The sequence below is a fragment of the Strix uralensis genome, chromosome 5 (genome assembly GCF_047716275.1).
Source record: "Strix uralensis isolate ZFMK-TIS-50842 chromosome 5, bStrUra1, whole genome shotgun sequence".
NCBI classification, from domain to species: domain Eukaryota; kingdom Metazoa; phylum Chordata; class Aves; order Strigiformes; family Strigidae; genus Strix; species Strix uralensis.
In genome coordinates this window covers 37640288-37667930 of record NC_133976.1, presented here as the reverse complement: position 1 = coordinate 37667930, position 27643 = coordinate 37640288, and the positions used below count along the sequence as shown (strand labels likewise).

The 27643-nt window shown below is 35.4% G+C and overlaps 1 protein-coding gene across 8 annotated transcripts in view; it reads right to left on the bottom strand.

The window, feature by feature from the left end:
• The window catches only part of MON2 (MON2 homolog, regulator of endosome-to-Golgi trafficking), a 132226-nt gene that overhangs the window by 55852 nt on the left and 48731 nt on the right, over positions 1–27643 (bottom strand). For 5 of the 8 annotated variants that reach the window (XM_074870470.1, XM_074870464.1, XM_074870466.1 and 2 more), the window contains exons 16-30: positions 27280–27384; positions 26945–27025; positions 26784–26857; positions 26615–26705; positions 25187–25288; positions 22879–22989; positions 21924–22099; positions 18582–18744; positions 17794–18087; positions 16831–17029; positions 14336–14964; positions 9580–9723; positions 9018–9035; positions 8624–8752; positions 6535–6725 (exon numbers count right to left, since the gene is read on the bottom strand). In XM_074870470.1, coding sequence (XP_074726571.1) covers positions 6535–6725; positions 8624–8752; positions 9018–9035; positions 9580–9723; positions 14336–14964; positions 16831–17029; positions 17794–18087; positions 18582–18744; positions 21924–22099; positions 22879–22989; positions 25187–25288; positions 26615–26705; positions 26784–26857; positions 26945–27025; positions 27280–27384 — 2507 coding nt within the window. Of the gene's footprint in view, positions 1–3712; positions 3795–6534; positions 6726–8623; positions 8753–9017; positions 9036–9579; positions 9724–14335; positions 14965–16830; positions 17030–17793; positions 18088–18581; positions 18745–21923; positions 22100–22878; positions 22990–25186; positions 25289–26614; positions 26706–26783; positions 26858–26944; positions 27026–27279; positions 27385–27643 lie in introns of those variants that run through there. The other 3 variants (XM_074870465.1, XM_074870471.1, XM_074870472.1) reach the window with 2 other exon arrangements.

Below are 27643 nucleotides of genomic sequence, written 5' to 3'. Positions count from 1 at the left end.
TAGAAATACTGGAATTAAGATTGCCTGTGGTACTTCAACTTCCTGCTATTGTGTATGCTTGTGTGTTATGATGCATTCTAAATTAGATAATACTTTTTTTTTTTTTTCTCCAGAGAAACCATCTGAATATGTACACAGGACCGTCACTACTGAGAAGGAAGGAAAACGATAGGGTCAACCTGCCACAACATTCCCTGCCTAATTTATGGCAGAATAGGCAGATGCAAGGAAAACAGAGCTCTAGACTGAACAAAGAACCAAGCTGTTCTGTAAGCAGAGGAATCAGTGCAGTATTCTAGTGACAAGCAGACTGGCATCCTTTGGCTTATTTCCAAACTCCCTCTCCAGCCCCCAGCTTTTCCGCACCTCACGTCCCTCCCCAGGAAACAAGAGACATGGAGGGTAGTTCAGCACGTGCTCACTGGCAAGGCAGCTGCCAAATGTACAACTATGGACCTGTGCCAGCCTTGTCCTCATAAGGGTACTCGTCTGGGCCTGTCTTCTCCATTCCACTGCCAATTTTAATGAAAGGTTTAAGAACTCTGGAGGCTTCTAAATCTCATTCAAATCTGGTTAGTTTAACTAACAGGTGTTTTGTTTTTTCCCAGTGCTCCTATATGACGCTGACCAAATCAAGTAAGATTTTTCCAAGATAGCCTTTCTTCCCTCATCTTCTGGGTGCTTAGCATGAGAGACCTGAAGTTCAGTCTGCACACCTACAGCTAATTTTCAGTTTTGACAATTATGACAGTATGTACCAACGTTCCTGCTTGAAAAATAAATATATCTGCCTTCCTCAAAGGGACTAGATAACTTCACCACGGTCTGTGAAACACTCAAGTGTTACATGTATGACTAGAAAAAAACCCAAAGAAGAAAATATGAAATACTGTATTTATTATTGGTTTGTGTGTTAGGCAGTCAGGAATTTCAGAGTTGTATGTTGAAAACAAAGAATAAAATAAAATACTGAGTAGCTGTTCAGTCAGTACCTTCTGTAATACATAAAGAAGTTAACTATTCAAAACCTTTAAATAGTAAACTATTATGATGCCTACAAATTCAGGTCATGTTGAAATACATGGAAAGCTTTCATTCTGACACTTCCTAATTTGACTGATTGACTTTCTGAGATGAAGTTTATTTTAAAGAGGTATTAAGACCTTTCTGTCCAGTCATCCATATCTCATTTTCCATATATGCTACAGTTATGCTACATACTTGTTCATGTAGCAAATTACTCCCAAGTAAATAGATTTTTGTAAGGTGTCTATATGAAACATCTATCTAGGGGCCCAAAACCTTGCTGGTCTGATGCAATACAGCAAAACTGTACCAGAAGGGTCAAGAGCCAGGGAAGATAAGAGACAGGGCAATGCAGACTGTTGCTATGTGCAGGTTTTCCTAGGTACAGAGCTCCCAGCCACTGCCCACTGTCTAGGGAGGGCTTTAGAGCCTCACAACAAAGAGCTAACAGCCACCCAGAGTCCTGCTGTGCACAGCAGCACGTTGCTCTGAAGCATCTTTTTGGAGAGTATTGATTTAATTCCCTCATGTGAGCACAGACTTCTGCTCTGGTAAATTATGTATACACACGTTTGTTGAATTTTATTTTATATAATAGCTTGACATGCTTCCATGAAAGCCTCTGGGAAAGAAGAATGATATGAAATAATAAACAGACCAGCCTCTTACTAGAAGACAATTGTGTAAATTAAGCTACAAGAAATGTATTAATTTTTAAATGTCATTTTGATTTATAATAAAAATCAAGATTATTGAGCCTCCTCAGCTGTAGCTTGCTTTTAAAAAGAAAAAAAAAAAACCCAAAACTTATTGCTTGGAAGTTGTTAATTCTCTATGACAGTAACATTTTCCTTTTTCATTTACCTGGGCTCTTTTGGCTATATTTGAAATTTCTTGATGTACAAAACTGCAGAGACCATTTCTGCTGTGCTTTGTACTTTTTAAACATCAGTGAGTATCTCCTCTCATTCAGCCCTGTAGCTGGCTTGAAATCTGTTCCTGTCCAAAAGCTAGAGACAAGACCATGCAGGGGAGGTTCACTATGTTAAACAGAGATTTACAGAGCTTTAATTTAAGGGTTCTAACCACAGTGACCTCTTGCCTCACCAAAGCCAACTCAGTTTCACTGGTGGAAGCAATATTACACTATCTACACATGCGATTTCTAGGACCACAGTGATTAGAAGAATTGTGAGTTAGACTAGAAAAATGTTTAAAATGATTACAAATTTAGAACATCAGTGAAGTAGAAAAAGTTTTATCTTTCTACTCTATCCTTAGTCAGGTAGAGACTTGGAGAATGTGCATACAAAAATGAGACAATATGCACTGGGATATTTTAAAGAACAAAGCTAAAGGGAAAAACTAGCCAAATATGTTATGCAGTGTTGCTAGGAGGGCTGACTGCAATAAGACATTAGCAAGTTTTACAGAGATGCAGATGTTTCAAATTTAGAATGACCCCAGCAGTGCCAAGTCAGCTTTGAAGAATAAAGGTTTGAAGAGAAGGTACAAAAGGAAGGTATTTACCTAGCTTTGCATGAAGCTGGGACAGATAATAGCATAGAACATGTAGTTTAAATAGTGGAAAGTGTGGAGTATGAAAAGGTATACAGGAGTGAAGGAAGAAAAGTAAGTTTCTTTGTGACAAAACGTTTCAGTTTCCTTTAAACAGAGCTTCGGAAAAATTACGGAATACAGGCATAAGAAAGTAAATTTTCGGTTCTAACCATATTCAGATCTAACTGAATATATCTAACTGTATTCCTGTCACACGGAGTGATGTGTTGGATAATGATAATAAGCCAGTTAATGCAGTAGTGCTGTTACTCTGTCTCACCAATAGCCCCTTGAGGTGTCTCTGAATTGCATTTTCCAAATTCTTCGTGCTCCTGAACCTTTTCAATCCATGCTGGCCTTCAGCAGTGCAGCCAGATTTGTACACTTCTGCACCTGACTTAATAAACCCAGTGTCCTGCACTGCATATTTGCAAGTTGGAAAGCCACCAGGGATGACTGACTCACAGTCGCAGTAAGACGCAGTTACGGTTAGCAGGGTCACTAAAACCGAGTTAAGTTTACAGTCACTAATCTAACTAAGAGCACAGGGTGCTCTCATCTTCGCATCTGTGGCTTGGTTAATTGATTTTGGTGATACGGACAAAAATCCAAGTACTACCAAAAGTTTGAAAAAACACAACTCATTGTTAATATAAATAAATCAGGGAACACGTGAAAAACAGTTTTTATACGACCTAGCTACCCTAAAATAAAGAACCAACATGGACAGTTGGAAAGGAAAATACATTCCCATTGCCTTCTCCTATAATCTGAAGGTTGACATGCACCTCAATTAAGCCATAAATTTTAGCTGTTACTTTCAAAACAGTGAATAGATTCTCCCAAATTACTCCGGAATATGACACCACTACAATTAACGTGTATTTTCTATAAGAACTATAAAAAAAAAAAAAATATCAAAAGAACACAGTAAATTTTTAAATTCTTAATTCAATTTACACTTTGAAATGGAACAACTACAAATGTAAGAGACTGACTATACTGCAATTTCAATCCACTAAAAGACACAATTTAGAAAATTTTAACACAAAAGGGACAGGTTGTCCTATTTGCCAAGGCTAGTTTCACAGTATCTTGCACAGAAGTGCCAGACTTAACCAAAGGAAATCAGAAGAGAATTACCTCAATGTGGAGAACTTCCACAGCTATCTCTAGGGCCCTCCTTGTATCACAGCGAGAGAGGCACGCTTCAGGAGCATTGTGGGGAGGAGGAGGAGGAGGAAGAGGATGAAGAAAAGGAGAAATGACTGCTATTACTAATAGTCCTGACTACTGGCATGAGGCAGATGTATTCCTTCTTAGCTTTAACTTTTATTAGGACCACAAGGCTCAGGCTGATAGAGGGAACACAAAGGCTATCTACCCTAAAGCTACTAAGCTCTGTTAAGTAGAAGAACCATGCACTTGGGAAGACAAACTGCTATTCAAAAAAAGACAGACATTAGGGGGGCAAAAAAACCCCCAACCATAACCAGACACTCAATAGCCATACAATGTACAACTATATGAGCAAAAATCATCCACTCATAACAAGCCTGGAAAGAGTAATGATAATGGCCATTTATTACAAGAACAGGCCAAATTATCCTGCTGTAGCCATAATGTTCTATAAACCACCAGCCTATTTTTAATATTTTAAATTATTTTGAACCTTAAAGCTTCTAAGTGAGAGAACATCTTTCATTCTGATGAAAATGCTGATTCCTAAAATACATTTTGTTTGTAAAATTATAGAATACACTCTAGTCTCTAAAGAGGCAAAACCAGCCTTAAGTGAAGACATACAAGTTTTAGGGCATCATAAATATTCACAGAAGTACTATTTTTCCTCTACCTCCAGACAATATTCACCCGTGTATGACAACTGGCAAAAGCTATTAGAATTAACGCCAACAGTGATTGTTTCTAGCAAGCAACATGTTAAGATGGGATTTCTATGGGATTTCAAGAAAAGTATAAATCACTCACTGTAAATTAAGAAAAACAGACAACATATTTGGCCAAAAAGGTCATGCCAATGATAGTGGATTATCTTGAATTACATTGAAAATCTGTGATAATCTTACTTCCCTGGCTTTATGAATGATTAATACCCAAAAACTGCAGGAGTGCCAGTCTGGGTCAGCTGAAAACATGCAAAATGGCTATGTTTCATCTGTTTTGCAGATATTTAGGAATAATTCATTTACAGCAAGTAGTAGTACATACTCCCAAAGTAACTGCTAAGTGAATGTACATTCTCCTACAATAACCTGAAAAACCTTAATTTTAATTTTGTAAACCCAACAATGATTATTGATTATAGGACGTTAGCTGATCTGGACTGCCTGTCTCAGAATGGAAGCAGGACTACTAACCACAGCTGAAAACAAAACCAAACAAGATACTGCAAAGATTATTTTAAATTGAAGAAACTGTGAAGCATAAAAACACAAACTTGGACGATTAAAGTGTCTTTTATGAAGTCTTGATGAGCTTTTTTATTTTAAGGTCCTCCTATTTAACAGTATTTCTTTGAAGTAAATGCAAAAGAAAGGGTTTTCATTCAATTGTCATGTAACCCTATTGATGAAATTCCAAAACCATTCATTATTCCAAATGTTTTCACTAACGGATGTGTCTCTAAAATTAAGTTTCATTGGTATTTAGTTTTTGTCTGTTTTGGGCAAGCTGCTATTTATTCATCATTAGTAAATACAGCTGTGTTTGGTTGCTGATTTTTGTGTGTTTGAAAACTATACACACACAAATGCACAGCATATTAGTGTTAGGTACAGAAGAACCCTACTGTTTTCTATTAGAAAGATTAATTCGTTACTGAAATCAGCATATACACAGAAAATCAGGGAATTAAATTTTTCATATTCCACATTGTCCTTTAATCTGAGACACTATTAGACTACACCTAAAAGATGCTTACCCACAGGTGTTCACAGAGGATGGAAATTACATACTGCTCCTAAGCAATCTTCTACAATATCTAACCTTCCTTACAATAAAAGGTTTCCTTAATGTTTAACCTAGATAATATTTGCTGTACTGAAATCAATTTTTACCCATTCTCAAGGGACAATAAAAATTCTTCTCTGGAGCAATCTTTTACCATATTCTGAAGACTTACCAGTCTTGCTAATGATGTATTCTTTCGGTTGAACAAACTAATAGATCAGATTGTCTCAGATTGTTATTATTTTTCACTTCTGGACTTTCTTAACCTGTTCACATCTACAGACTTCCACTCTTGAGAGATTATGCATGTACTTACACATCTGCCTGTCTGTAGTTATAAATCTGAATATTTAGCTATACTTTTCACAAAGTATTATAAAGCATGGTTAATTATTAAGGTGCAGTCAATTTATCTTGGGTAGAAACAAATGCAAGATAACTATGGGCTTCTAAGTGAACAGCAATGTAAGAAATAATTTTCCAAAATTCATAGTAAGTGGAATATTTCAAGATGGAACTCAAGGACATACATATGGTTAATGGTGTTTACCTTAACTAAAAAAAAAAAAAAAAATTATTGTTGCAATTCTGTTCAAAGTGAAAAAAGAAACAAATTGAGTGTACATCAGTAACTCTTTGACAAATCTATAGTAATTGTCCTTGGGAGTCCATCCAGACTTCCTTGGCCTGGTCAGAAAGGCTATGCCTTCTACTCAGAGGTCAGCTGAGCTTGCTCTTGCTCTGACATTTCACCTTTTGAATGAAGTTTTTTCTACTACTTTCTAACAGTGTACTTTTTTGAAGTAGATAGACTGGTTACCTTTTTTCCTTCATTTATTAAAATAATTTCCATATAACAAGTATCTCTAATGATAAGGCTATTTTTACTGAACTCTACTGACACATTTACTGTACAAATTACTTACAAATATTTGCCAGTTAAAAAAAAAAAAAAGGAAATTGTGCTATTGTGCTTACCTTTTGGTGAATAAAAAGTCTTCAAAAGTATTCGCTAGCTCTGGCCACATACTGTCAAATTTTCCAGAAGACGCATGCTGCCTTGCAACAGGTAGTCCAATAGAGAGAACTTTGAGAAGAGAAGAAACAGCTAGCTTCCATGTGCTTTCAGAAGGACAGGAATATTTCAGACTAAGAGGTATCCTTAGTGTCTGCAAAATGAATGTTAAAAGAAAATTCATAGTTGCTCAGAAAATCTGAGAATATAACAGGTTTATGCAGATCTTGGCAGACATCATCATAGATGACAGTACATATCCCTACCTTTTCTGCTGGTATATGAGTTGCTCTTTTTAAAAATATGAAGTTGATTTACCATATACCAGCTGACTAAAGCACAGGTCTGTTGCCAAGTACGAGGTTAGAAGTCAGAGTTAATCCATTACCAATTCCACTATGAAATTACATACTAGTTTTCTTTTTCTGTATTGCCATCCACCATTTCTGCTAAGACTGACAAATGGGCTTTCCTAACATCTAACAGATTGCAGGCAGTTTGTTATCATGAGTGTATTCTGCAGAGTTTAGTCCCATTCCTAGAAAGCTATCCCAAGTGCTTCCACAGTAAAGAAAAAAAAGCCTCATTAAATATGAACTTTTCCTAATATGCAAAAGTTGAACTGTATACATAACCACTCAAGGGACTTGGTCACTGCTGACTGTTAAAACAAATGAAGTTTAAAAGCAAAAAGAGTTAGTGAAATTCTAAGATAAAGGCTGCAATACAACTCAAATGTATAGCAGATGGAAACACAGCAAATTTTAAGCCTTTTAAGTAGAAATACAGCTTCAGTATCTATAAAAGAAAGTCATTAATGAGTTTTAAAACATTAAGCATATGTACTATTTACACTATAGGTATTCCTTTTAGCATTGTTAGTCAAACTAACTAGAGCCTGATACCAAGTTATCTTGGAAAACTAATTATTTAATTTACATTTCAAATACATAGTGACTAAATTTGGGTATTATGCACATGCCCCCAATGGTTTTAGTGAAGCATCTGATTTGAGGAAAGTAAAGTGAGGAAAGAGGAGACTCACTCTTGCTCTCGAGAGTGAGTCAGTTGTTACTAACTATTGCCAAAAATTAGGAGAGCTAGGATCTAATCCTAGAGATAAACAGAATATTTTTTTCTGCTGCTATTGTTCACAGGGGTCAAATCTAGTTTCAACATCAACATGGGCTTTAGAGACGTGAAAAATAGTTTTAAAACCATTTTCATCTACTGCAATGGATTACATTATTATCAACCTTGAATGTTAAAGAAAAATGTTTATATCAGTTTCACCTATCCCATTAAAACAGAAGTGGAAAACAACTGCATTAACTTAGAAATACAAATATTTAATTCAAACCAGATTCCAAACAATGCCACATAACTATTTTAAACACATTCAGGTTTCTAAATTTCTATCTATGAACAACCTGATGTCAGACAAGTCATTACAAACAAACTCAGGTCACATCCATTTTTTTTCCCAGACATTTACTACTACTTCTACTATTTACCAAAATTATTTGCTAAATGGAAACAAGGCCGAAAAAAGTTAGGAGTTTGGCAATTTCACTTTAAAGGCACATTTATGCACCCATAACATTTCACAGCTACATCAAGACACACAGTCATTAAAAGCAAATCAGAAGTAATAGCTAGAGCACACATCCCCGAAATATATATGCCAGTCTACAGAAATTGGTCTTTGGCCTTCAATGCCATATTTACTAAGAGGCCTGCTTATCAGATTCAGGTGCATAATACGTTCAAAGATTAGTATTTTGTGGCCTAACACATTTCTTAAACTTTTATCTTAACACTGAAATACCAATGCTGACATTATCCAGCTAAAGAACAATACATATAGCCTAATCACTAGCCTTGCAGCTTCAGAAGAAATTACTACCTGCTGCTCATCTTCATAAAGTATCAATTTGTTTACTAATGCTTTAAGCTTCCCAGAAAGTGTTTATCAACACTAGCTCAAAATAAAACTCATGATTTGCAATACAAGCTCATTAAATTCAGAGCATATGCAGGACAAACTTTTACCTTAATAATGTTCTGAAGAACTTTCTCTGTTACCACAGCTTTATGGCAAGCTGTCTTTTGGTATAAGTCCACAACAACTTCCAATGATCTCTCAGCAAATGGTACGTAATTCAATGCTACCCATTCCGCCTAGGAAAAGAAATTAGTAAATTACTGAACTATACGTGAAAACATATTAATTAAGGAACAGAAAACGCATGTTTTGCATTGAACTTTCAGTTTAATGCATGCAAGGTTTGCTAAGAATACGGTCCAAGCAACGAAACTGCAAATACAACGTAGTCTGACTATGAAAATGTACTCTACCTTGAAGTAAAGTACATTTAAGTAGAAGAAATGTTGCAGTCTAGGCAAGCAACTACATTAGGACAATCTTTAAGGAAATTTAACTCACCGGTGCAAATAGTTGTATCTAGTGTGATTCCATTGTGTTGCAGGACAAATAGAATAAGAAGAATTAATACATACATAATAGTTACCTCTTCGATTACACTGAATCAGATGTTCATGCTTAGTGAACAGCAGAGTACACAAAGAAAAAGAATTATTGAACACGTCCCATTTCTCTACAGCATGTGCAATTCAAAAATTTGCAGCTTGAGGGAATTTTCTTCATTCAAAATCATCGTGTTTTTCTATTAAATTTGGTATCACATGTAGGTAAAGTTATTTTAGATTAATTAAGTGGACAAATTCAGACACATTCACTATGTCTGGTGTCCAGGCAAGACCCTTCCTACACGGAGAAATACAAACTATAAAAGTAAAGTAGACTTCAAAGGGAGCAAACGAAGATAACAAAAGCATGTAAAAAAATACTAATAAATTAACTTATCACACAACATGCACAACAAAGTTTTTACAGATGGAATAAATGCATCTTGCTAAAAACCTCTATCTGAAGCTGAATTGGGTTCACCAGCCAAGTGAAACAAGTGAGATTTCTAACTAATTACCTGATTATACTTTGCATTTGCAATGTGCTTTGTTTCCAGCTGTCCATACTGTGGAGGCTTGCAGGAAAATTCCACAAAGGCCAGCAGCTGGTCGAAGATTGCAGGATACATTATCTGCATACTTTCTGAGCCCACACATATAGCCTGTATCAAAAGAAAATACAAAAGCTTAATATATATCTTGAGCTTTTGCATTCAAAAATCTGCATCAGTATAAGGAGCTCCTAAAGAAAAACTCCCATATAAGACTATGCAAGAGTCATGTTGTATAAAAGACAGTGTATTGTTCTAACAGTGTAAGGAAAGTAGTTTTGTTATTTGATTAAAGTATAATAGGTGGCAAGATACCTGGGCATGTATAGTTTAGTAAATACAGGTATCTCATTTTGTCCAATAAAAGATACCTTTTCTTTACAAACTACTTTGATATGACAGCAAAACGTAAGTCTTATATAGGTCTTGTCTGTTGATCTCAGCCACATCTTCTTTAAGTTCTACTTCAAGAAACATTTAAATCTCAAAGTAATTCATACAAGGTTTTTGTAAGTAGTTAAAATTGTGTCTTACAGAAAGGAACATAAATAAAATGAGAATGATATGATTTTGGTATAGCTGAGACTCATAATCTTGCTTTAAAATGGAAAACATTTCAGGAAGGGTGTACTTACAAGATGTCAATGAAATATCATGTTGTCATAGGCTAATGATTTCCTGTTGCAATATAAATCCCGAGGCAATTTTAGGGCATTTATTTTCAAAGCCAGATACAATGAGTCTGTGAAGTTACTCCAATTATTTTCTGTCATTTTAAATGTCTTGCTTTTCCTCCTAAAGTCTCTCCTCTCAAAGCTTCAAGAAACAGTCTATTTATTGCTCCACAAAAAGAGCCTTGTGCTTGTACTGTCATTTTTCTCTGGGGAGGAATTACACCCCCTTTTCATTCACCACAGATCATGCATGTCAAGTTGCGGCTGAACTCACTCAAGGTGCCAACAGCTCCAAAGCTGTTCGAGTGCAGCCTCCATGCTGAGGCTGTGTCATGAGCTGTGGCAGTCAATGGGCTAGCAAATTTCCTGAGTCCCCAGCCATGAGAGGGAGTAAGCCAACAGGGCCCATAGGCACTGTCATCACTAGATCACCCAAAGACATAGCTGCACCTTCAGGCAGTCCACAACCTGCAGCAAAGCACGTCGTGAATCACCAATGGTCTTCCCCTTTTCCTCAGCTTCCTGCAATTCAAAATGTATGTCTAACACTCAAAAAGCTTAATCAACACTATGAATATAGTGCAGCACTCCTAAAAAGCCATACTCCTTTTCTGGTGCTCAAAAGAAGCTTTGATGCTAGATACTCACCTGAGTGGCAGAAGACTAAAAGGTTAATTGCTGATGTAAAAGTATTCAACATCGTGTAAAACAATTTCAGCTGATATGCTGCTGAACTGAAGTCACTGAGCTAAATTTTAACAGGTTAATGCAAGATTACTTACCTATTAGAAAAGGTATAAAAAATTATTTTATGCACCAACACATGGATTAGAAAGGGAAAGAGAGCATCCACAAACCCCTAGATAACTTTTGTATAGGTGCAACTTACTTGCACAGATGCAACTTATATTACCCACATCTATAATGGCAAAACTTCAAAATATGTTTGCCATTCACTCCACATTGCTAGATTTTTATTATTACTCATTTCAGGATCAGTGGAAAATTATTTCACATGCTACTATCCCTGTACTGGTGAACAAAAGGAGTAACTGCTTCCTATTTGAACTTTGTGCATGAGTAGCTTCTTATGCTTCATATTTTATGAAATATTATGCAAATTTTTATTTTATAAATAGAAACATTTTCTATCCAGTCTACTGGGGTATTTTCAACTCTAAATATCATCCATATAATATCAAAAAAAAGAGACTTAGGTCACTTAGTTTTCAAAATTCATCTAACCAGAATTTCTTTTCAAAGAGGTTTATGCTTCTGCCTGACACCAGATAACTTTTATCTAAGTGTATGAAAAACTCAAAAATAGCCTAGCAAAGTGTGTGATTAAGGATGCTGAAAGTATCTTTAAGAGCTGCTTATAAGACAGAGTAGTATTTACTGCATAAAGCACACTTATTTACATACTGAAGTAAAGAGACATGTATAAATAAGAAAGTAATGGTCAGGCAACAACAAAACACAAACCTAAAATAAAGTACTCTGAAGATTGTTGTTTGTTTTAAAATTTGACACAGGGCTTTAGTTTCAGAAATTTATGCTTTAAAACATTCCAGTACTAACCTTCACATTTTTTAAGAGTTCAGATTTATCTAACAACTCCTAGTGCAACTATTGTCAGGGACTACTGTTTTTTTTACAGCTCTCCATAGCTGTACCATCTCTGCCAGTGTATGTAAATACAGCCTTGAGTTTACCACACTCAGCTCAAGAGGTTTGCATCCATACTGCCTGCAGAGGCAGAATTCAAATGTCCCTGATCCCCAAGTATGTATCTGTGTTGTCTGTCTGATGAGTCAGCTGGCTCACTGCATGAGTTGACCCAGTGCAGTGAACAGCTGACCCAGGAGGCAGTGAAAATAATCAGAGAATTTGGGCTTAAGTACAAACTTTAGCTGAGCTACAGTGATGAAGTAGGCACTTATACTACAGCAGTGAAACGCTAGAGAACAAGTTCTAATGAGGAATAAAAAGAAAAACTAAGAAAAAGACAAAGGGTGTAAAACGTCAGGGTTTTTTCATGCTATGCAAAGGTTTTTCCAGAACTTCTTAGAAAATCAGAACTGATCCAAATCTCCCTCTATCAGCAAAGTACAAAACTTAATCTGATCCTGCAATGCAAACAGGTAGGAAACATTTTGTTTAAAAGAAGGTGGCAAGTATTTATATACTCTTAACTGTTCCACTAACTTCTGTGTGTACTCCTGAGGATATTAATTCATTTCAACAGAGGAAGAAGATACTGTTGCCTCCAGCAAAACCATCTGACAGATGGCCTTTGCTCTACATCAGCACTGGCTACTTGCCTTATCACATGAATTGTACTGTGTTATACAGCCAAGAGGAGCGATCATGCAACTTCACAGAACTTACTATGTCCAAATATACTTTAACTTATTTTTTTAGAGACTTCAGTGCTGTTCTGTTAGTAATATAACTATAGATGGGGCAGGAAGTACTGTATAAATTCAGGTACCTAAGACTTCCTATGTAAGTCTGTACTTGCAAAGGCTTGTAACTGCCATACTAACCATTTTGATTTGGAGAGGGGAAGAGAGCATGTCTCTCTTTCTCATGGGGAGTTATTGCTTTTGTTATTGTTTAAGAAAGCTTCAGCTAAAACAGTTTAACATCTTGACAAGAACAGGAGTATAAAAAAAGTGCAGTTTTTCCTCATGCTAAAAACTCTGTTAACCCCTTCTTTGAAAAGCGCTAATGCCTGTAGCCTTTGGGAGCTAAGAACATCTGGATAAGGAGACTGGCACAGAAACAGAAAAATCCGAGATGAATATACGGAGTAATTAACTGGGGAAAACAGGACTTGGGTAAGGCTGAGCTGCTGGAAAGGGAAGGGTACAAAAGGGTCAAGCCTGACCGGAAAAGGATGAAAATGTAGTGGGTATGATTGGTGTTAAAACTGCATGTTATTTATATCCCTGCATATAAAACTGATTTAATATCAAATTCTAATCTTATACCTCTGTTCTCAAAATACATTAATGAATATTTGTGAAACCCATAAATTAAAGGAATGACTGCAAGATAATAATTCTGCCTTGCTTGTGGGGTTTAAGTATGAGATAAGTCAACCCACACTAAGCAAAAAGAAAACAAGATACTGAATTGCTGCTCATTTAGTAGGCACCATGTAATCTATGAGCTAAATGGGGCAGGATCGCAGCAGAGGCAGGGAAGGAGGTATGACCACATAGTTAAGCGAAGTAGTCATACCATGAAATCCCAAAGGAAATGAAGTCAGGTCACATGGATAGTTTTAATTCTGGCATTTCCCAAGTAGGTTTTTTTGAGGTGTTTGAGGGTTTTTTTTAAAACAGTGCTTAATATAAATGCATGATCTCGTTCTTTATAAACTTTGCTTCTTTAGAATAAGTTTTCTGAATGAACAATGTGCTTTGCAAGGAGGTCTTTTACAACTCCAAAAAGAAAGAAGCTATATTTTTTAAATACCCAGAAAATGGGCACCCTAATTTGTTGTTTACAGATTCACTTGCATGAGGATGAGTTCTATAGTAAGAATTTCTTAAGCAGAGATCAGTATTTTCCTTAAACATTGATTAACAAGAGGCAAGAAGGTAGGTGGTCTGCCAGAGACCTTTTTGTATTTTATGTTTTGCATTAATTCAAAGTTCACTATTCTTCTAGACTTTGTTTATGGCAGCATCTGGGCAACACAAGGAATACTGTTTATGGGCTTCTTCTCCCAACTCCATATACATACCTTCATAGCAGTACAACACTTTAGTATTACACAGACAAGTAAATAGCTACAAACAGAGCACAACAATTAAGGTATTTCTGCAATCAAGCAAAGTGCATTTCATTAAGATTACACCATTCCTTTCAATGCAGAGCAGCTGGTTTGCACCAGCAATGGAGATCTGATTGTTCTAATACAGTACACTGTGCAATTATAACTAATTAAAAAAATTCATGTTTAAGTTACAGTTAGAAGAAGAAGAACTGAGACACAGTGTAGTTTAACTTACACACATTTGAAGTCACGTTATTACCTTTTGTAAAACATCTAAAGCTGTAAGCACTGCTTCCTGTAAACTTGTCAACACTGCTTCAGTGTAAGATGGAAGGATGAAAGGGGAAGCATCAGAACTGATTGGAACTGAAACAGCACCGTGCAAAATGACACCCAGCTTTTGGAGATCATCCATGCTGAAACCAGTTTTGATGTGTTGGTAAAGAGCTGGGAATATTTGAATTAAAGCTGTAAGAAAAGGCTGGCTGGGAATGAAAGTCAATTTATCACAAGTAATTGGAGGCCTTGTACTTTCTGAGCCAATCCTATACCAGCTGTTCCAGGCTGCCCACCAAAGATTCAAATCTTCAATCTCATCTGTTATTACAGGTGGTTCAGATCCATTGTATCTTCCTATTCTTTCTCCTATGGAGTCAGTTCTCATGAATGATCTGCCAAGACTAGTGGCAGTTGTTGTTCCTACCACCACAGGTACAGAAACATTGATAGCAGGTGGTGTATCAGGCTTCTCGGAGTCTCGGACAGGAGAAACAATTTGTAAGATCTCCTGGAAGCTTTTCAGAGCAGCCAAGGAAACTTCATTATTTTTGCTGAGTGCTGCTGATTGGATGTGATCAAGAAGAACATCCCAGGCTTGGGAAAAGTCTCCTATTTAAAAAAAAAAAAAGAGAGAGGAGAAAAAAAAAAAATCAACTTGGAACCGGTTCCCTGTTCCCCTTCCCACCCACCCTGTCCCTAAAAGGCTGTTCATGTTCTTGTTACTCTAATACAGAGAAATTTCATGACGTTAGGTGATGACCTGAATGACTTTCAGAATATATCAGTTCAACCATAAGCAGAAAGAATTAACATGACAGAGAAGCACACAAATATGAAGAATGAAACAATATATCAATGTTATGTCGAATTTGCTCGTGAAAAAAGAAAAAAAATCACATACCACATCCCATATCAGAAAAATATGTTTTCTTTATTCAGGACAGTGAAACAGATTTGTTCTTATACATACCAGATGTCTGTTGATTTCAAAAAGAGTTAAGCACTCACAAGAAATTAAGGGTCAAATCTATAGTCTAAAGGTCAAATCTCTCTATATAATCTATCTATGCATTTAGAAAGAAATGATTTTAAAATGCTCTGACAATTGTACTGTGGAGAAAGATTTCATTTTTGGAGTTTTACATTAAATTTAGCATTAACCTTCAATTCTCTGTGTTACTAATTACTGGGTTGAATAATTAAAATAGCCCTGTAAAATGTTTGAATTTTATATTCAGTTTTAACTCAAGTTTCATATAGTTTAAAATCTACTACATTTCTGCAAATGACCAATACTCTTGATAGCTATTAATGTGTTGATATCTGTAACAAAAATAACCAAAATAAAACTTTTTTCTAGTTATATATATTAATTGCATACTATGGGATGGTAAAGGTATATTAATGTAATTGGGAATTCTCCTTGCAAGCTGTATATTCTTTATATCACATTTTTATTTTTTAAAGTAATTCTAGTTAACCAAACTAGAAATGAAAGCTGTTTTGAAATTATATCAGAGTATCTCTGTTAGGAAGCTTAAACTGAAACAAAACATTTTTTCTGTACAAAACAGGCGTGAATGTTGAATTACATTATCTAGTTCCATATGTTTACATTGTTTAGTTGTATGTAGTAATATTTTATATTTCACAATAGCTTGGTAAATGGCCTGATGTCTAATTTCTACAGGAGAAAGTGAAAAAGAAATCCGGAAAAATCAGAGCCTAAGAAAAAGGAAGAGAAAGAAATAAAGATACCAAGGAGTTATAGAAGCAAAGAAAAAAACTTCACATTGTGAAAGGTAAGATTTTAAGAAAGAAGAAAAGGGGAACTCACTTCAGTTAGCTACATTAGGGACAACAGTAAAGTAACTCAAACTGACATCTCTGTACAAGACAAACAGCGGAGGAGTATCATGAGGGAAGAAAAAGAATCACTTGAAATAGTGGGTAATCTTAACATCTTTCATGTCATAACAAGTCCAACCGTTTTATTAAAAAATTCCCTTTCTTCTTTTCTAAGCTATATACTTCACTGACTTTACAAGTGAGTTCTGTTTACACTGTAAGAGAACTGTTAAACTTGACACAGATGCTATGGAAGAGTTCTAGACAAGTGTTGCGTAACCTCAGAAACACAAGAGGAAAAATATGTTCTGACAACCAAAAGAACAGAAAAAATATTATTATTATCAGACGACTATAAATTAAAGCTATTTGGCATCCAGAATTGTGACTAGCGAGATTTAACCTCTAGTACTGCGATACGGAAGATGAAATTGGTACTTACAATTTTTGGCTCTAAGGAGCATGAATTAAAAACTCCATAATTTTCATCAAATTTGAATTGAGACACAACAGAACACACTTTTAAGCTTATCTTAAGAGTCTTGCCCAGTACTTTAATTGAAAAAATATACAAAAGCAGAGAGCTTATTACTGTATCTTTCCATAACTTTAAACTATAAATTTTACCTAAAGGCTGCAGTAAGTATCTCCTGGTGTTAAATATTCTTGCAACTCCAGCCAGTGTTAATACCCATGTCTCAGCCCACTGTTTCTCAGCTGTATCCCTTGAATGATGGATGAGAATGTTGCCTCCCCCTGATTCAATCTTCTCTTTGTCAGCTGTGGTAGAAGATTCTCGAACCCTATCCAACAGGTGAAATAAAACCTGTAATAGTCAGAAAAAGAGGAAAAAAGCAATTTTTCAAATAACACAGTTGTATTCATGGTAAAACAACAAAAAATAGTAATTTTTCCATTACCCTTTCTGTCACTGTGTCACCTTGAGGATTCCCTTATTCTAAACAGTCTCTGCAACAGCTAAGAGTAAGAATCAGCCAATTGATGTTCACTTGAGAAGGGTTAGAAACAGCATGACCAAAACCACCGACAGCAGTGTTAGCACTAACAGAAGGCTAAAACTAGCGGATCTCAGACACCTCACAGGTACAACGGGCAACAGACTCAACTATAGCCTGACTTTTTCTGTAAGGCACAACCCACATCACTCTGATCTACGACACGGCATTTGACAGATCCTCTCAAGTAAGAGAGCCAAAACAGAGTGCAAAGTAAAGCTCAATCTAATATCAGATAAATCCAATCACATGACCCTCAAACATCACCATATTTTAGCACAAGGGAGTCATTCATCTTCATAGGAAGGAAGAGCCTTTTTATACAACTCCTGAGTAAGAAAGAAATGGTCAAGATACAAAAATTACATTTCATAAGAGGCTTTAAGGGCCAGAGAAAAGACAGTGTGAAAAAAAATAAAACCAAACCAAATGACAATATCGGACTTCTGCCACCATATCTTATCTTTAAAAAGTCTTAATAAACTAGTTAACTGATATTAAAATAGCATGTCAATGGTTACCAAAATGTTAATGCAATTTTCAAAAACCTTCAGTGGAAGCTTACGCATCATACCTTCCATATTACTGTGTGCCACGTTGAATGTTGCAATAAAGTTCCATGAGCACCAATAGTAGAAAACAATGTCTGCCCAGCGCTCTTTCTAACTGCAGGTCGGGGATCCACACACAGTTCTCCAAGTTTGGCATACAGGCATAACCAAAGACAGTCAAATGGTGGTGCAGGATGAAAAGGTCTATTCAGCATCACCCCCCTTTCTTCTGCCTGTTTCTGCAACACTGCTTCTTCTTTGTTTAGCTCCTTTTCAATTACTTCACCTCTTTGGAAAAAATAATCTGAAATATTCCACTACAAAATAAATAAGACATATGCTGTTGTACAATAAAAATATTATAATACTTTTAATGATAATGAAATAAATTGTTTCTCATTTTCACATTTAAAAGTATTTTGCGAAGTACATCAAGATATTAATTTCCCTACACTGATGGAAGAACATCAATGCATAAATACTGCAAGGTGCAGGAAGTACTTCTTAGCCTCAGCTTTTAGGCCCCAGTTATACATGAAGAACTAGAAAAGGAAACAACGTATTAGGATACTGATGAACATGGTTACAACACAATACTATTTCTTTACCCAACCCTGGTGACATGCGGATTAAAGATAAACTGTGCTCACTCAATTTACGTATGATTCCAAATGACAGCATGGGAGTTCAGTAAGAACTCAAAAATTAGGTATTGGCTTTCATTTGTAGAATTGACTACAGATTAATTTTTATTAAAAATAAAAATATGAAAGCCAGAAGCAGCATCACTGTAGGTTAATATAAAACTCACCAACAAACCAATTGAAGTTAAGCTAATATTTAGCTCTTGATTGTGAAGTCCAAAGCTCCCGGCAACTTCAACAACTATCTGTAGACAAGTACATGGCATTGTTGGAAGAAAGTCCGTCACAACCAACTGAAGACACTGGAATGCAGTCCGTATTAAGGACTCTCTTAAAAAAACAAAACAAAAACCAAAACACACACACTCATTTCAGATTTCTTCAAGAGCACAGGAATGTTTTGAATACAATACCTCAGGAGATAGCATTATTTAAAAAAAAAAACAAAAAACCACCATTTAATGTTTTTGAGATGAATTTACAACATTTTAAATGTTTCAACTAGAGGGTTTTTTGAGATACAGCATTAAGTTGGAGCTTCAGATTCTGATGAAGTATTTTAGTCCATGTTGACTAACTAGTGAAGTTGAAGTTAAACTCTCCAGTGGCCCTCAGCCAGTTTTATACAGTAAAGTCCACTTCCCTGTACTAGAGTTCTAGGACTTTTTAGTTCAATTGTGTCTGCTAAAACATTCTAAAAAAACCCCAATGGACAAAACAAAAGTCTGAGCACGATAATCTTCCAAAGAGTAAGCTGTTCTGAACAATTTCTTGTATCAGCAGTTACAAATTACTTAAAGTATGACAAAATAGGTGGGCAAAATGTATTTTTATTTGTTAAGGAAAATGCATGCTAATGTAATGGTAGTCTTACTTGCTTCAATACTATATTGTGTTAGACAAAATCTTTTCAAAATATCTGCCATTGAAAAGATCTTTAATAAATACTTTGCCTTCAGAATTAAATTCTGAATACAAACAAAATAAAAATGTAATATGAAAAAAGTTTGTGAGAAGGAGCTCTCAGAAGCAGCAAGTTCATCTATAGTTAAAACCTTGTTTAGTGAGAGACAAAATAAAGGAATCAAAAGGAGTGGTGGAGTGTAGATAACATAAAACAAGGAAGCTGCATTTAAATTTCACTATAGGTTTTTTTTTTAATACTGAATGTTTCATGTACAAAAGAAAAAATTCCAAAGATTTGTAATAGAGAAACTTAGTGTCCTTCAGAATGGATATCCCAGGAAAAAAATGAGACTACAGATATGCCAGTAGATGTTTCAGAATCCTAAATAAAATAATTTTTTCAATTAATTCAAAATGAAAATCATAGGTGGGCCATTTCCACTGTATCTTAACAGTCAACATGATATGGAAGTCAGAGGAATGCACAAGAAACTTCACACGGACAATAATCATATAACTAATAATTCTGTAATATGCAGGGAAACATCCACAATAAGATCAAAGGGTTTATCATTGCTATATTCATGGAGGAAATGCTTACACTACTTTCCCCCATATTTGTTACAGGAGTCTGTAAAGTGAAACACACCCGAAACTGCTGCAGTTCCCTCTCCATGACAAAATTCCAGAGGTATTTGACCTTCAAGGACTCTAAGAGAGAAGGGAAGGAGGCAGGGAATGAAAGTATATTTACACTACTCATTTTGAACAGCTGAGTTAATGGGAAAGTAATCTCTCTTTCTAATCTTCAAATGCAAGGCTGCTAGAACGAACTCAAAAGAGTTCATTTCCCAATTAATGTCCCACTCTACTATGTTTTGGAGAAAGGTTTCAAAGTCCTTCATGCAAGTGACAACAGCAATACAGCTCTTCGAAATGTAAAATTGTCAATGTTATAGGTGGCCACCAAAAAGGTAAATATGAATGCAAGAAACTTGAATGTAGCTCAAAAACTTAAGATCATATAGGGCTTTATTCATCATCCTTAAAATAAACAGGGGCATCCCACCAGAAAATTCTTCAAAGAAAGACTTCCTTTGGCAGGCTAGCACTGTACAATGAAGAAGTGACCAAAGTATCACTGACTCTCAAAATAGCATCTTCTGTATTTATAGCAGACTGGCAAGAAGTTCTCCTGGAAGGTAAATGGATTTCTGTCCAGGAATCCAGGATGTTCACTGACTAGAGAGAAGACAGTTGTGAAGGAAGTCTCATGGTCAATAAGTTTATATTTGAAGTATGATAATAGTGCCTGCATCTTGTGCTCACAGCTCTAAGTGAGGCAAGAAATTCGGTTGTTTCCCAAGGAAAAGGAAGCTTGCTTCATTTTTTTTCCTGCTCTAGTTGACATGATGTAGGCAAACAGTGCTATATAGTTGAAGACAAGTAGATTACTTTGTATGCTTTGTAGGAGACTAAGATACAACACAAGATCTTAGTAACATCTTGAGTTATCTGCCAGTGAGGTATGACTTTGACATGTAAAAGGACCTTGAGAAGGAATCTGTGTTGGTTCTCATCTCTCAACAACTACAGTGAAAATCAAAAGGCATGTAGGAACTACAGAACACATTGCAACAAGTGTGGAAACAGCAGATACCAAAGGAAGCATGGTTACCAAAAAGAGGATGCTCACAACCAAGAATGCCAACATCCTTGGGGATTTTGGCGAGTACTACTGCCAGAGCAAGCAATACTGGTACAACAGCAAAATTCTCCAAGCATTTGAAGGGGCTTTTAAGTAATCTTCATACGGCCAGAAGACAGAAGCTAATGCCAAGGTGAATTCCAATACTAGTTATTTGCTGACCTATTCAGGTGCTAGTCTTGACTAGCACCAAAGAAGGAATAATATAGTCTAAGTATGTGGGTATAGTTCTTGGTGCTTACAGTTCCAGGGCCAGATGCTCATTTCATTGCTCACCTCAAAAAAACTTGCAACTTCTTTTCTCACTTTCCCTCGTGGACAAAAGGACCTGTCCAGTAACATTCCCCCTCTGCTGGCAACAGTCATCTGTGTTAGTCAGTCAAGGGATTCACCCAGAGCAAGTAAATAATCTCCCATCCTTATGCTGCCAGCAGACATTTAGGAAGGAAGGCTTCAACAAAAAGAGAGAGCATTCAGAAGATGACACAGTCTAGAGACTACCCAAAGATTTAAGAAGAAAAAGGAACAACAGAGGAGCTGTGAGCAACAGCTAAGTCATACAGAATCATCTGCAAGCACCAGAGATGTGTCCAGCAGATGGTTAAGATCAAATGAATTGGCACAAGTACTCCTCTGTGTATAGTGCATGCTGACCACAGGAGAGGGTAGAGCGGAACAATACTCTGGTCTTCTGAAACGTTAATTCAGTAAAGTAGAAGTGTGCTACAGGAAAGATTTTTAGAAATGTATTTTTGTTGAATAAAATTGTTCATAAGCTAAAAATAACAATAAAAATGATGGCTATTATCAAAGTGGTTATTAAAGTAAGAAAATAAAAGCAGAATTCTTTCTACTGTTCTTATCTTACACGCTTTTAAAATTTTCCACCACTTACCCCTGATCACTTCGGATTGCCCCCATGACTCCAAGCACCAACGGCCAACCAGGTCCTAAGCTGTCACCCTGACTTTGCAAAATCTGTAGCACACACTCCAACTGCTTGATCCTGATATCAGGATGACTAATGTTTGACAGTTCCTTTAGTGGATTCAATAAAAGCAACTGCAGTCTCTAAAAGTAAACAATAAAGCATATTAAGGATGCTAAAATTCAACTGATGCTCAATTATTTAATGAAAACATGCAGTACCAATTGAAGATTCATTAAATGAATTCAGTAATCCATTAATTAAATGCTCAAATTCAGTGTTAGACTGCCTTTCTAAATAAACAGTTTATAAAGGATCTCAGCAGGAAATCTGTTTTTTCTTTGTCTTTTTTCTCCCCACTTGTTCTCCAGGTCCCTTAGGAAGTAGCTACAGCATACTGTCACAGTTCCATAAAAACCACCGTGCAGCTTCATGCTCACCCAGCAGGGCCAGACTCGGCTTCATACTAAAGACACCTTGAAAAAACTATCCACTGAACCTCAGTAAAAATATTAGAATGTTTTATTAATGATGGATTGAATAGCTATGATTTAGAAGGTTAGGCAATTTATTTTTTACCTGCCACCTCATCACACATATACTCCTAAACATTCTAGAATTGTTTTGCACTCATAAGGGTGATCTATAATTTGTTCTAACAACTGGATGTAATATGCAAGCATGACCACTCTTTGTTATGCATTTGAAAAAGGAAGGAGGGTAGTTCATTAGAATGCATGAGGTGACTCTCAATAGTTACATCTGAATGTTACAGCTGTAGGCTTTATAAACTCAAAAGTTGCTTTATGAATGCTTCCTATTCATTGAACTGTAGAAAACTTCCTCTAAGGAAGATTTTCATTTCATGATCATTTTACGTTTCAGAAAAGGAGGAAAGCAGCTGTTCTTAAACTTACTTTACCTGATTTTGGGATAATGGAGGATCATGGCTGAATGTCAGTCCTGCTTTAATGAGAGAAGTTAAAGCTTCTGCTCCCCATTCTCTCATTCTGGAGTTTGGATGCTGACAGACCTGAAAACACAGCAATTTTTTTTTAAAGTCACTTTTATTTAACCAAGATTTGAATATATGTAATATTTTTAAAAAAAGATATTTTAATTATATTCACATTTACATACAATATTATAATAAATTTTTACAACAATACAACAAATCTCTATATGATAAAATTAGGTTTAATAGTAAAAAAATGTTTATCTTTTGGACAGACATACCTTCTGAATAAGGAAGCAATAGGAAGCAGTGAAAAACACAGAAGGAAACATAATGAAAACCACAGCAGTTCAAACAAAGACATTTTCCAAAATGAATATATTAACTGCTAATTCAGATAATGATTGATTAAAAAGCACCGAACACCTCTTCAATGAATGCCTGAAACTCTCAGGTTTAACTTAGCCTTAAGCTACTATAAAATTCAAAGTTTCATCTTTCACACATTGCTTAACATAATCAAGTAAGGAAGCATGACAGTAGCCAGCGCTGCTCTTCTATACAAAAACTAGATAATGAATGTAAAATAAGCCAAAAACTTGACAAAACAATAATGAATGCTATTTGAAGTATGTTTCAAATGTGTCTTCATTTCTCTTTCTCTCCTAATTACCTAAACCTAATAGTTTTGCTAACTGCTTTTTTGAGAACAAAAAAATTAAAAATACTGTGCAGACCCACTGCATAGATACCTAGTATGAACTGTACTCCCATATCAATACATTACCCTCAAACAAATAAGTCTACAGTTTCATTGACCTCTACATAATTATTTCCACCCACCCTTACAGCCCTAGCTCAGATGGTGTGAGAATCAAGAATCAAAGTCCAAGACAGGATCATAAGTAAGGCTGATGGTTTTGGTTGGTGGACCATTCCCTTATCAGCTACTAGCCAAACTGAGAAGGAGGACAATGCAGAAGAGCTAGCTTAATGTTAAAAAATGCAGACAAGAAATAGCTACTCTCTTGAATTACTTATATTTTTTTAACTTATACAAAAAAGAAGAAATTGGAACTACTTCATGATGCTCTGAATATGACCAGATAATCAGTTCCAGAGACAAGGAACAAATTCTTCCCTCAGGTTGTGTTTAATTGAATTTGCAGCTGGTGTTTTCTCCTTCCTTACTGTACCTCAGTGACTGAAGTTTAAAAGAAAATAAGGCAGTACACTTTAAAAGAAATTGAAACAGACTCTGTATTTTCTACAAAACAGTGGCAAATACCCACAATGTATAACAGACTGAAACAGACTGCTTACTAGATGAAAAAACAGAGTTTCAAGATATTAATGATGAACCTTATTGTCTTAGAGGGGAAAAAAAGACAAGACATGCCTGCGCTTTAAGTCTTTAAATCCCTAAGTACCCAAATTTCTTATCACAGATAAAAGATTATGTGGAGAAGGTCTCCATAAATAAAGTTAGAGATGGCCAATCCTTCATACTGTCTGAAATAATGCATTGGTTCTAAGGAAGTGTCTGATAGCTTTTCTTCCTCATTTTCCAGAAAGTTTCTCCTTTACCCACTTTAAATTTCTTGCATTTCACTCTTCTACATATGTGTAGAGAATTCAAACTTCACAATTGCATTTTGTCACCTGTTTCTAGTTTCAGATTCAAAATTTAACATTTTTTCCTTGATAGAGCATATTCTTCATGTTGAAGTCAAAATACTTAAGAAATTGAAATAGGATTATGACATCTATTTTTATATTTGTGCACTATTCTCGTAAAGAGACCATTCAAAATGTTAGCTTAAACATTTTTAAAACAAACAAATCCTTTGTTAGTAAATCTAATGGCTCCAATCTATCCAGTAACGACACAAAAACATATCTTAAAACCTTTGTAGATATTTGTACTATGGGAATCTAAAGTGAAACCTGTTGTGTTACCTTAATTATAACACATATATGAAGTATAATAAATCGATCATTTTAACATTGCCATGTTTAAAACATATAAAGACTGATGGCCACCATAAAGACAAAGTCAGTAAGATATATTAAAATATTGGAATTTAAATATAGAAAGTTAACTTTTAAGTTCAAATTGTGATGCATTCTAGTTGCAAAAACAAAGTGCATAAACCAAAACATGTAAATAGAATTTAGATTTTTTTTTTTTAAATTACACTTTAAAAATGGATTTCCACCGACCTTTATTAATACAAACTAAGTTCTAATACAACTGATAAAAGCAGTTAGTTACCTCTAGAAGATGACCGGTCAGAGGTCTCCAAAGAATCTCAATCCTGTGCATGTTAACTAGTCCTGTTTCCAGTAATTTAGCAACAGCAAAAAGTGATGGTTCCTTAATAAAATGGAATTTGAACACATAACTTTGAGGTAACTCAGATAATGTCAGAGCCTTTTACTACATTATAATTTATAAATTAAGGTGCAACTAATCTCACTGAAGTACCGTGTTTCATAGGCTGTGAATGCTGCCACAACAGTTTAGGTAGCACGGCTGGGAAGTTTCCACAGCATCTGCAGTACTTCACGAGAAGCCACAAGGGGGTAGCAAGAGCACACCATGAAGAACACTTCTTTCATAATTTTTCATAGCTTTCTCAAAGTTTGACAATAACCAGAGCACTGATATTCCTTTCAAAACTCTCATTTTCACACAGTCTTCCAACCAGTTTTATAAAGTATTTTACTAGCAAAACAGCCTTTTTCCCATCACAACTTTTAAAGTTAAAATTATATATGAACAAACAATATAGAATATTTCATTTAAGAATCTCCTTATGCTTTATCTTCCATCAGCTTCATAAATGCCCTGCAGGAATAAGATAAATTTCCCATTCATCAAATACACATGCAAATATTTGCAATAAGCTTCTTTTAAAACTTTTTAACATCTAGTCAAACAAATACTCAAAGTGACTGTTTTGCTAGAATTATCCTGTGTTCCCATTTCTGATTTTTTATTCTCATTTTCAACTGATTTTAAACACAAACACTGCTTGGTTTAATTAATTCTCTATTGCTGTAATTGTCAAATATTATAAAGCATATCTTCTGTCATCATCTCTGGTGTAATATATCAAGGAAAAACTTTCAGAAACTCTTCTCTGGGATTAGGTTATCATTAGGAGAATATATACGCAATCTTATTCAATCACAAGGTCTTTAACCTTTCTGGGCTAAAGGTTGTTTACTGAATCTGTCAGGAATACTATCATTTTCCCAAGTAAATATGAATTATTAGGGTTTTTTTTAAATATTTAAATTGTGAGGCTTTTTCTGAAGTATATTATAAAAGAAAGTTGAAATGAAAATGAGCACCTCACAGAACATACTGTGCTATTCAGAATCCCTAACCTCTGAAATTACAAGGGCTTTTAAAAGTTTTATCCACCCACAATCTGATTAATGGAAACATGTGACATTCCTTAGTTAACAAAAAACATAACAGGAACACAATGAGAATGTTTACAAAATTTAGCAACCATATGAACCATTATAAAACAAGACATTCTCTGGTTCATAATTTGTTTCTTACTCTAGAGTATCAAATGTATTACTGTCTTAATATTAGAAATAGTTAGCTTAAAGGATAAATGTAAAGGTCTTCTACCTGTTTCACAAAAACATCCAAAAAGAAAATAAAGAACTCTTCTTATTTTACCTTATTGTTTCCATAGGCCATATCCATGGCTTCCAGAGATAAGGAGCAAAGGGCGTTTATTAAGTGATGTAAAGACACATCATCAAGGTACCTGAAAAATAACAGCTATCAAAATACTGTCAAGTTTGATATGAACACATCAATTTAGTTATAAGATATGGTTTCTTACTGTGAGCTTTCAAAAAGCCTTGAAAGTATATTGGATATAACTGGCAGATCAGTCATAACTGCTGTAGTCAGAACCTTGAAAAAGAAACAGAAATGTGTCTTATAGATTGCAACAGAAAATACTGCATAATCATTAACTGTAAAACGAACAATCATACTTACTGTGCTGGGCCCTTCTACAGCTCTTCCAGGTTTTAATGCACCCCCAACACCAGGCTTCAATCCCAGAATCCACACAAGATGCTGAAATACAAGAGGATCACTTTCAGCAGAAAGCCTTTTCAGGCAGAGAGGAAACGTAACACTGTACTTGAGCTAGCCCGCAGCCTTACAGCCAAACAGAATTCAAGGGAAATGCTACAGTATTTTCTCAAGGCAATTCAAAGTACACCGTGAGTAGAATCAAAGCTTCTTCTATTGCTCACATAAAAACTCAAAACCAAATTATGGCAAAAAAGAAAGACATAAAATCAAGGCATTAATATTTCTTATTATACCTGAAGAGTAGCCAGGACAAGTTGCCACGATGTACCAAGAACGGCTCCATGGCAGTGAGCTAAGTTGAGTAACGTCCTCATGCACTGGATATTTTTTGAAGTCAGCTAAAAAAAAAAAACAAAACCAACAAACGACCACACAATTTTTATTATTCCACAGTAACAGTGTTTCTAGGAAACTTGCAATTTCTTTACTAATAGCTTAAAGATCACATCTTGTTTGCACTGGTGCAATGTATCTTTTTTAGAGAAGTAGTTCAGCATCTCTCTTTCAGTCTTATCTTGCTGGGGTTGAATAAATTTGATCACTGTCCTGTCCTCCCAGTTTCACATTATTATCAAAGACACAGTTTTAAGTGCATCT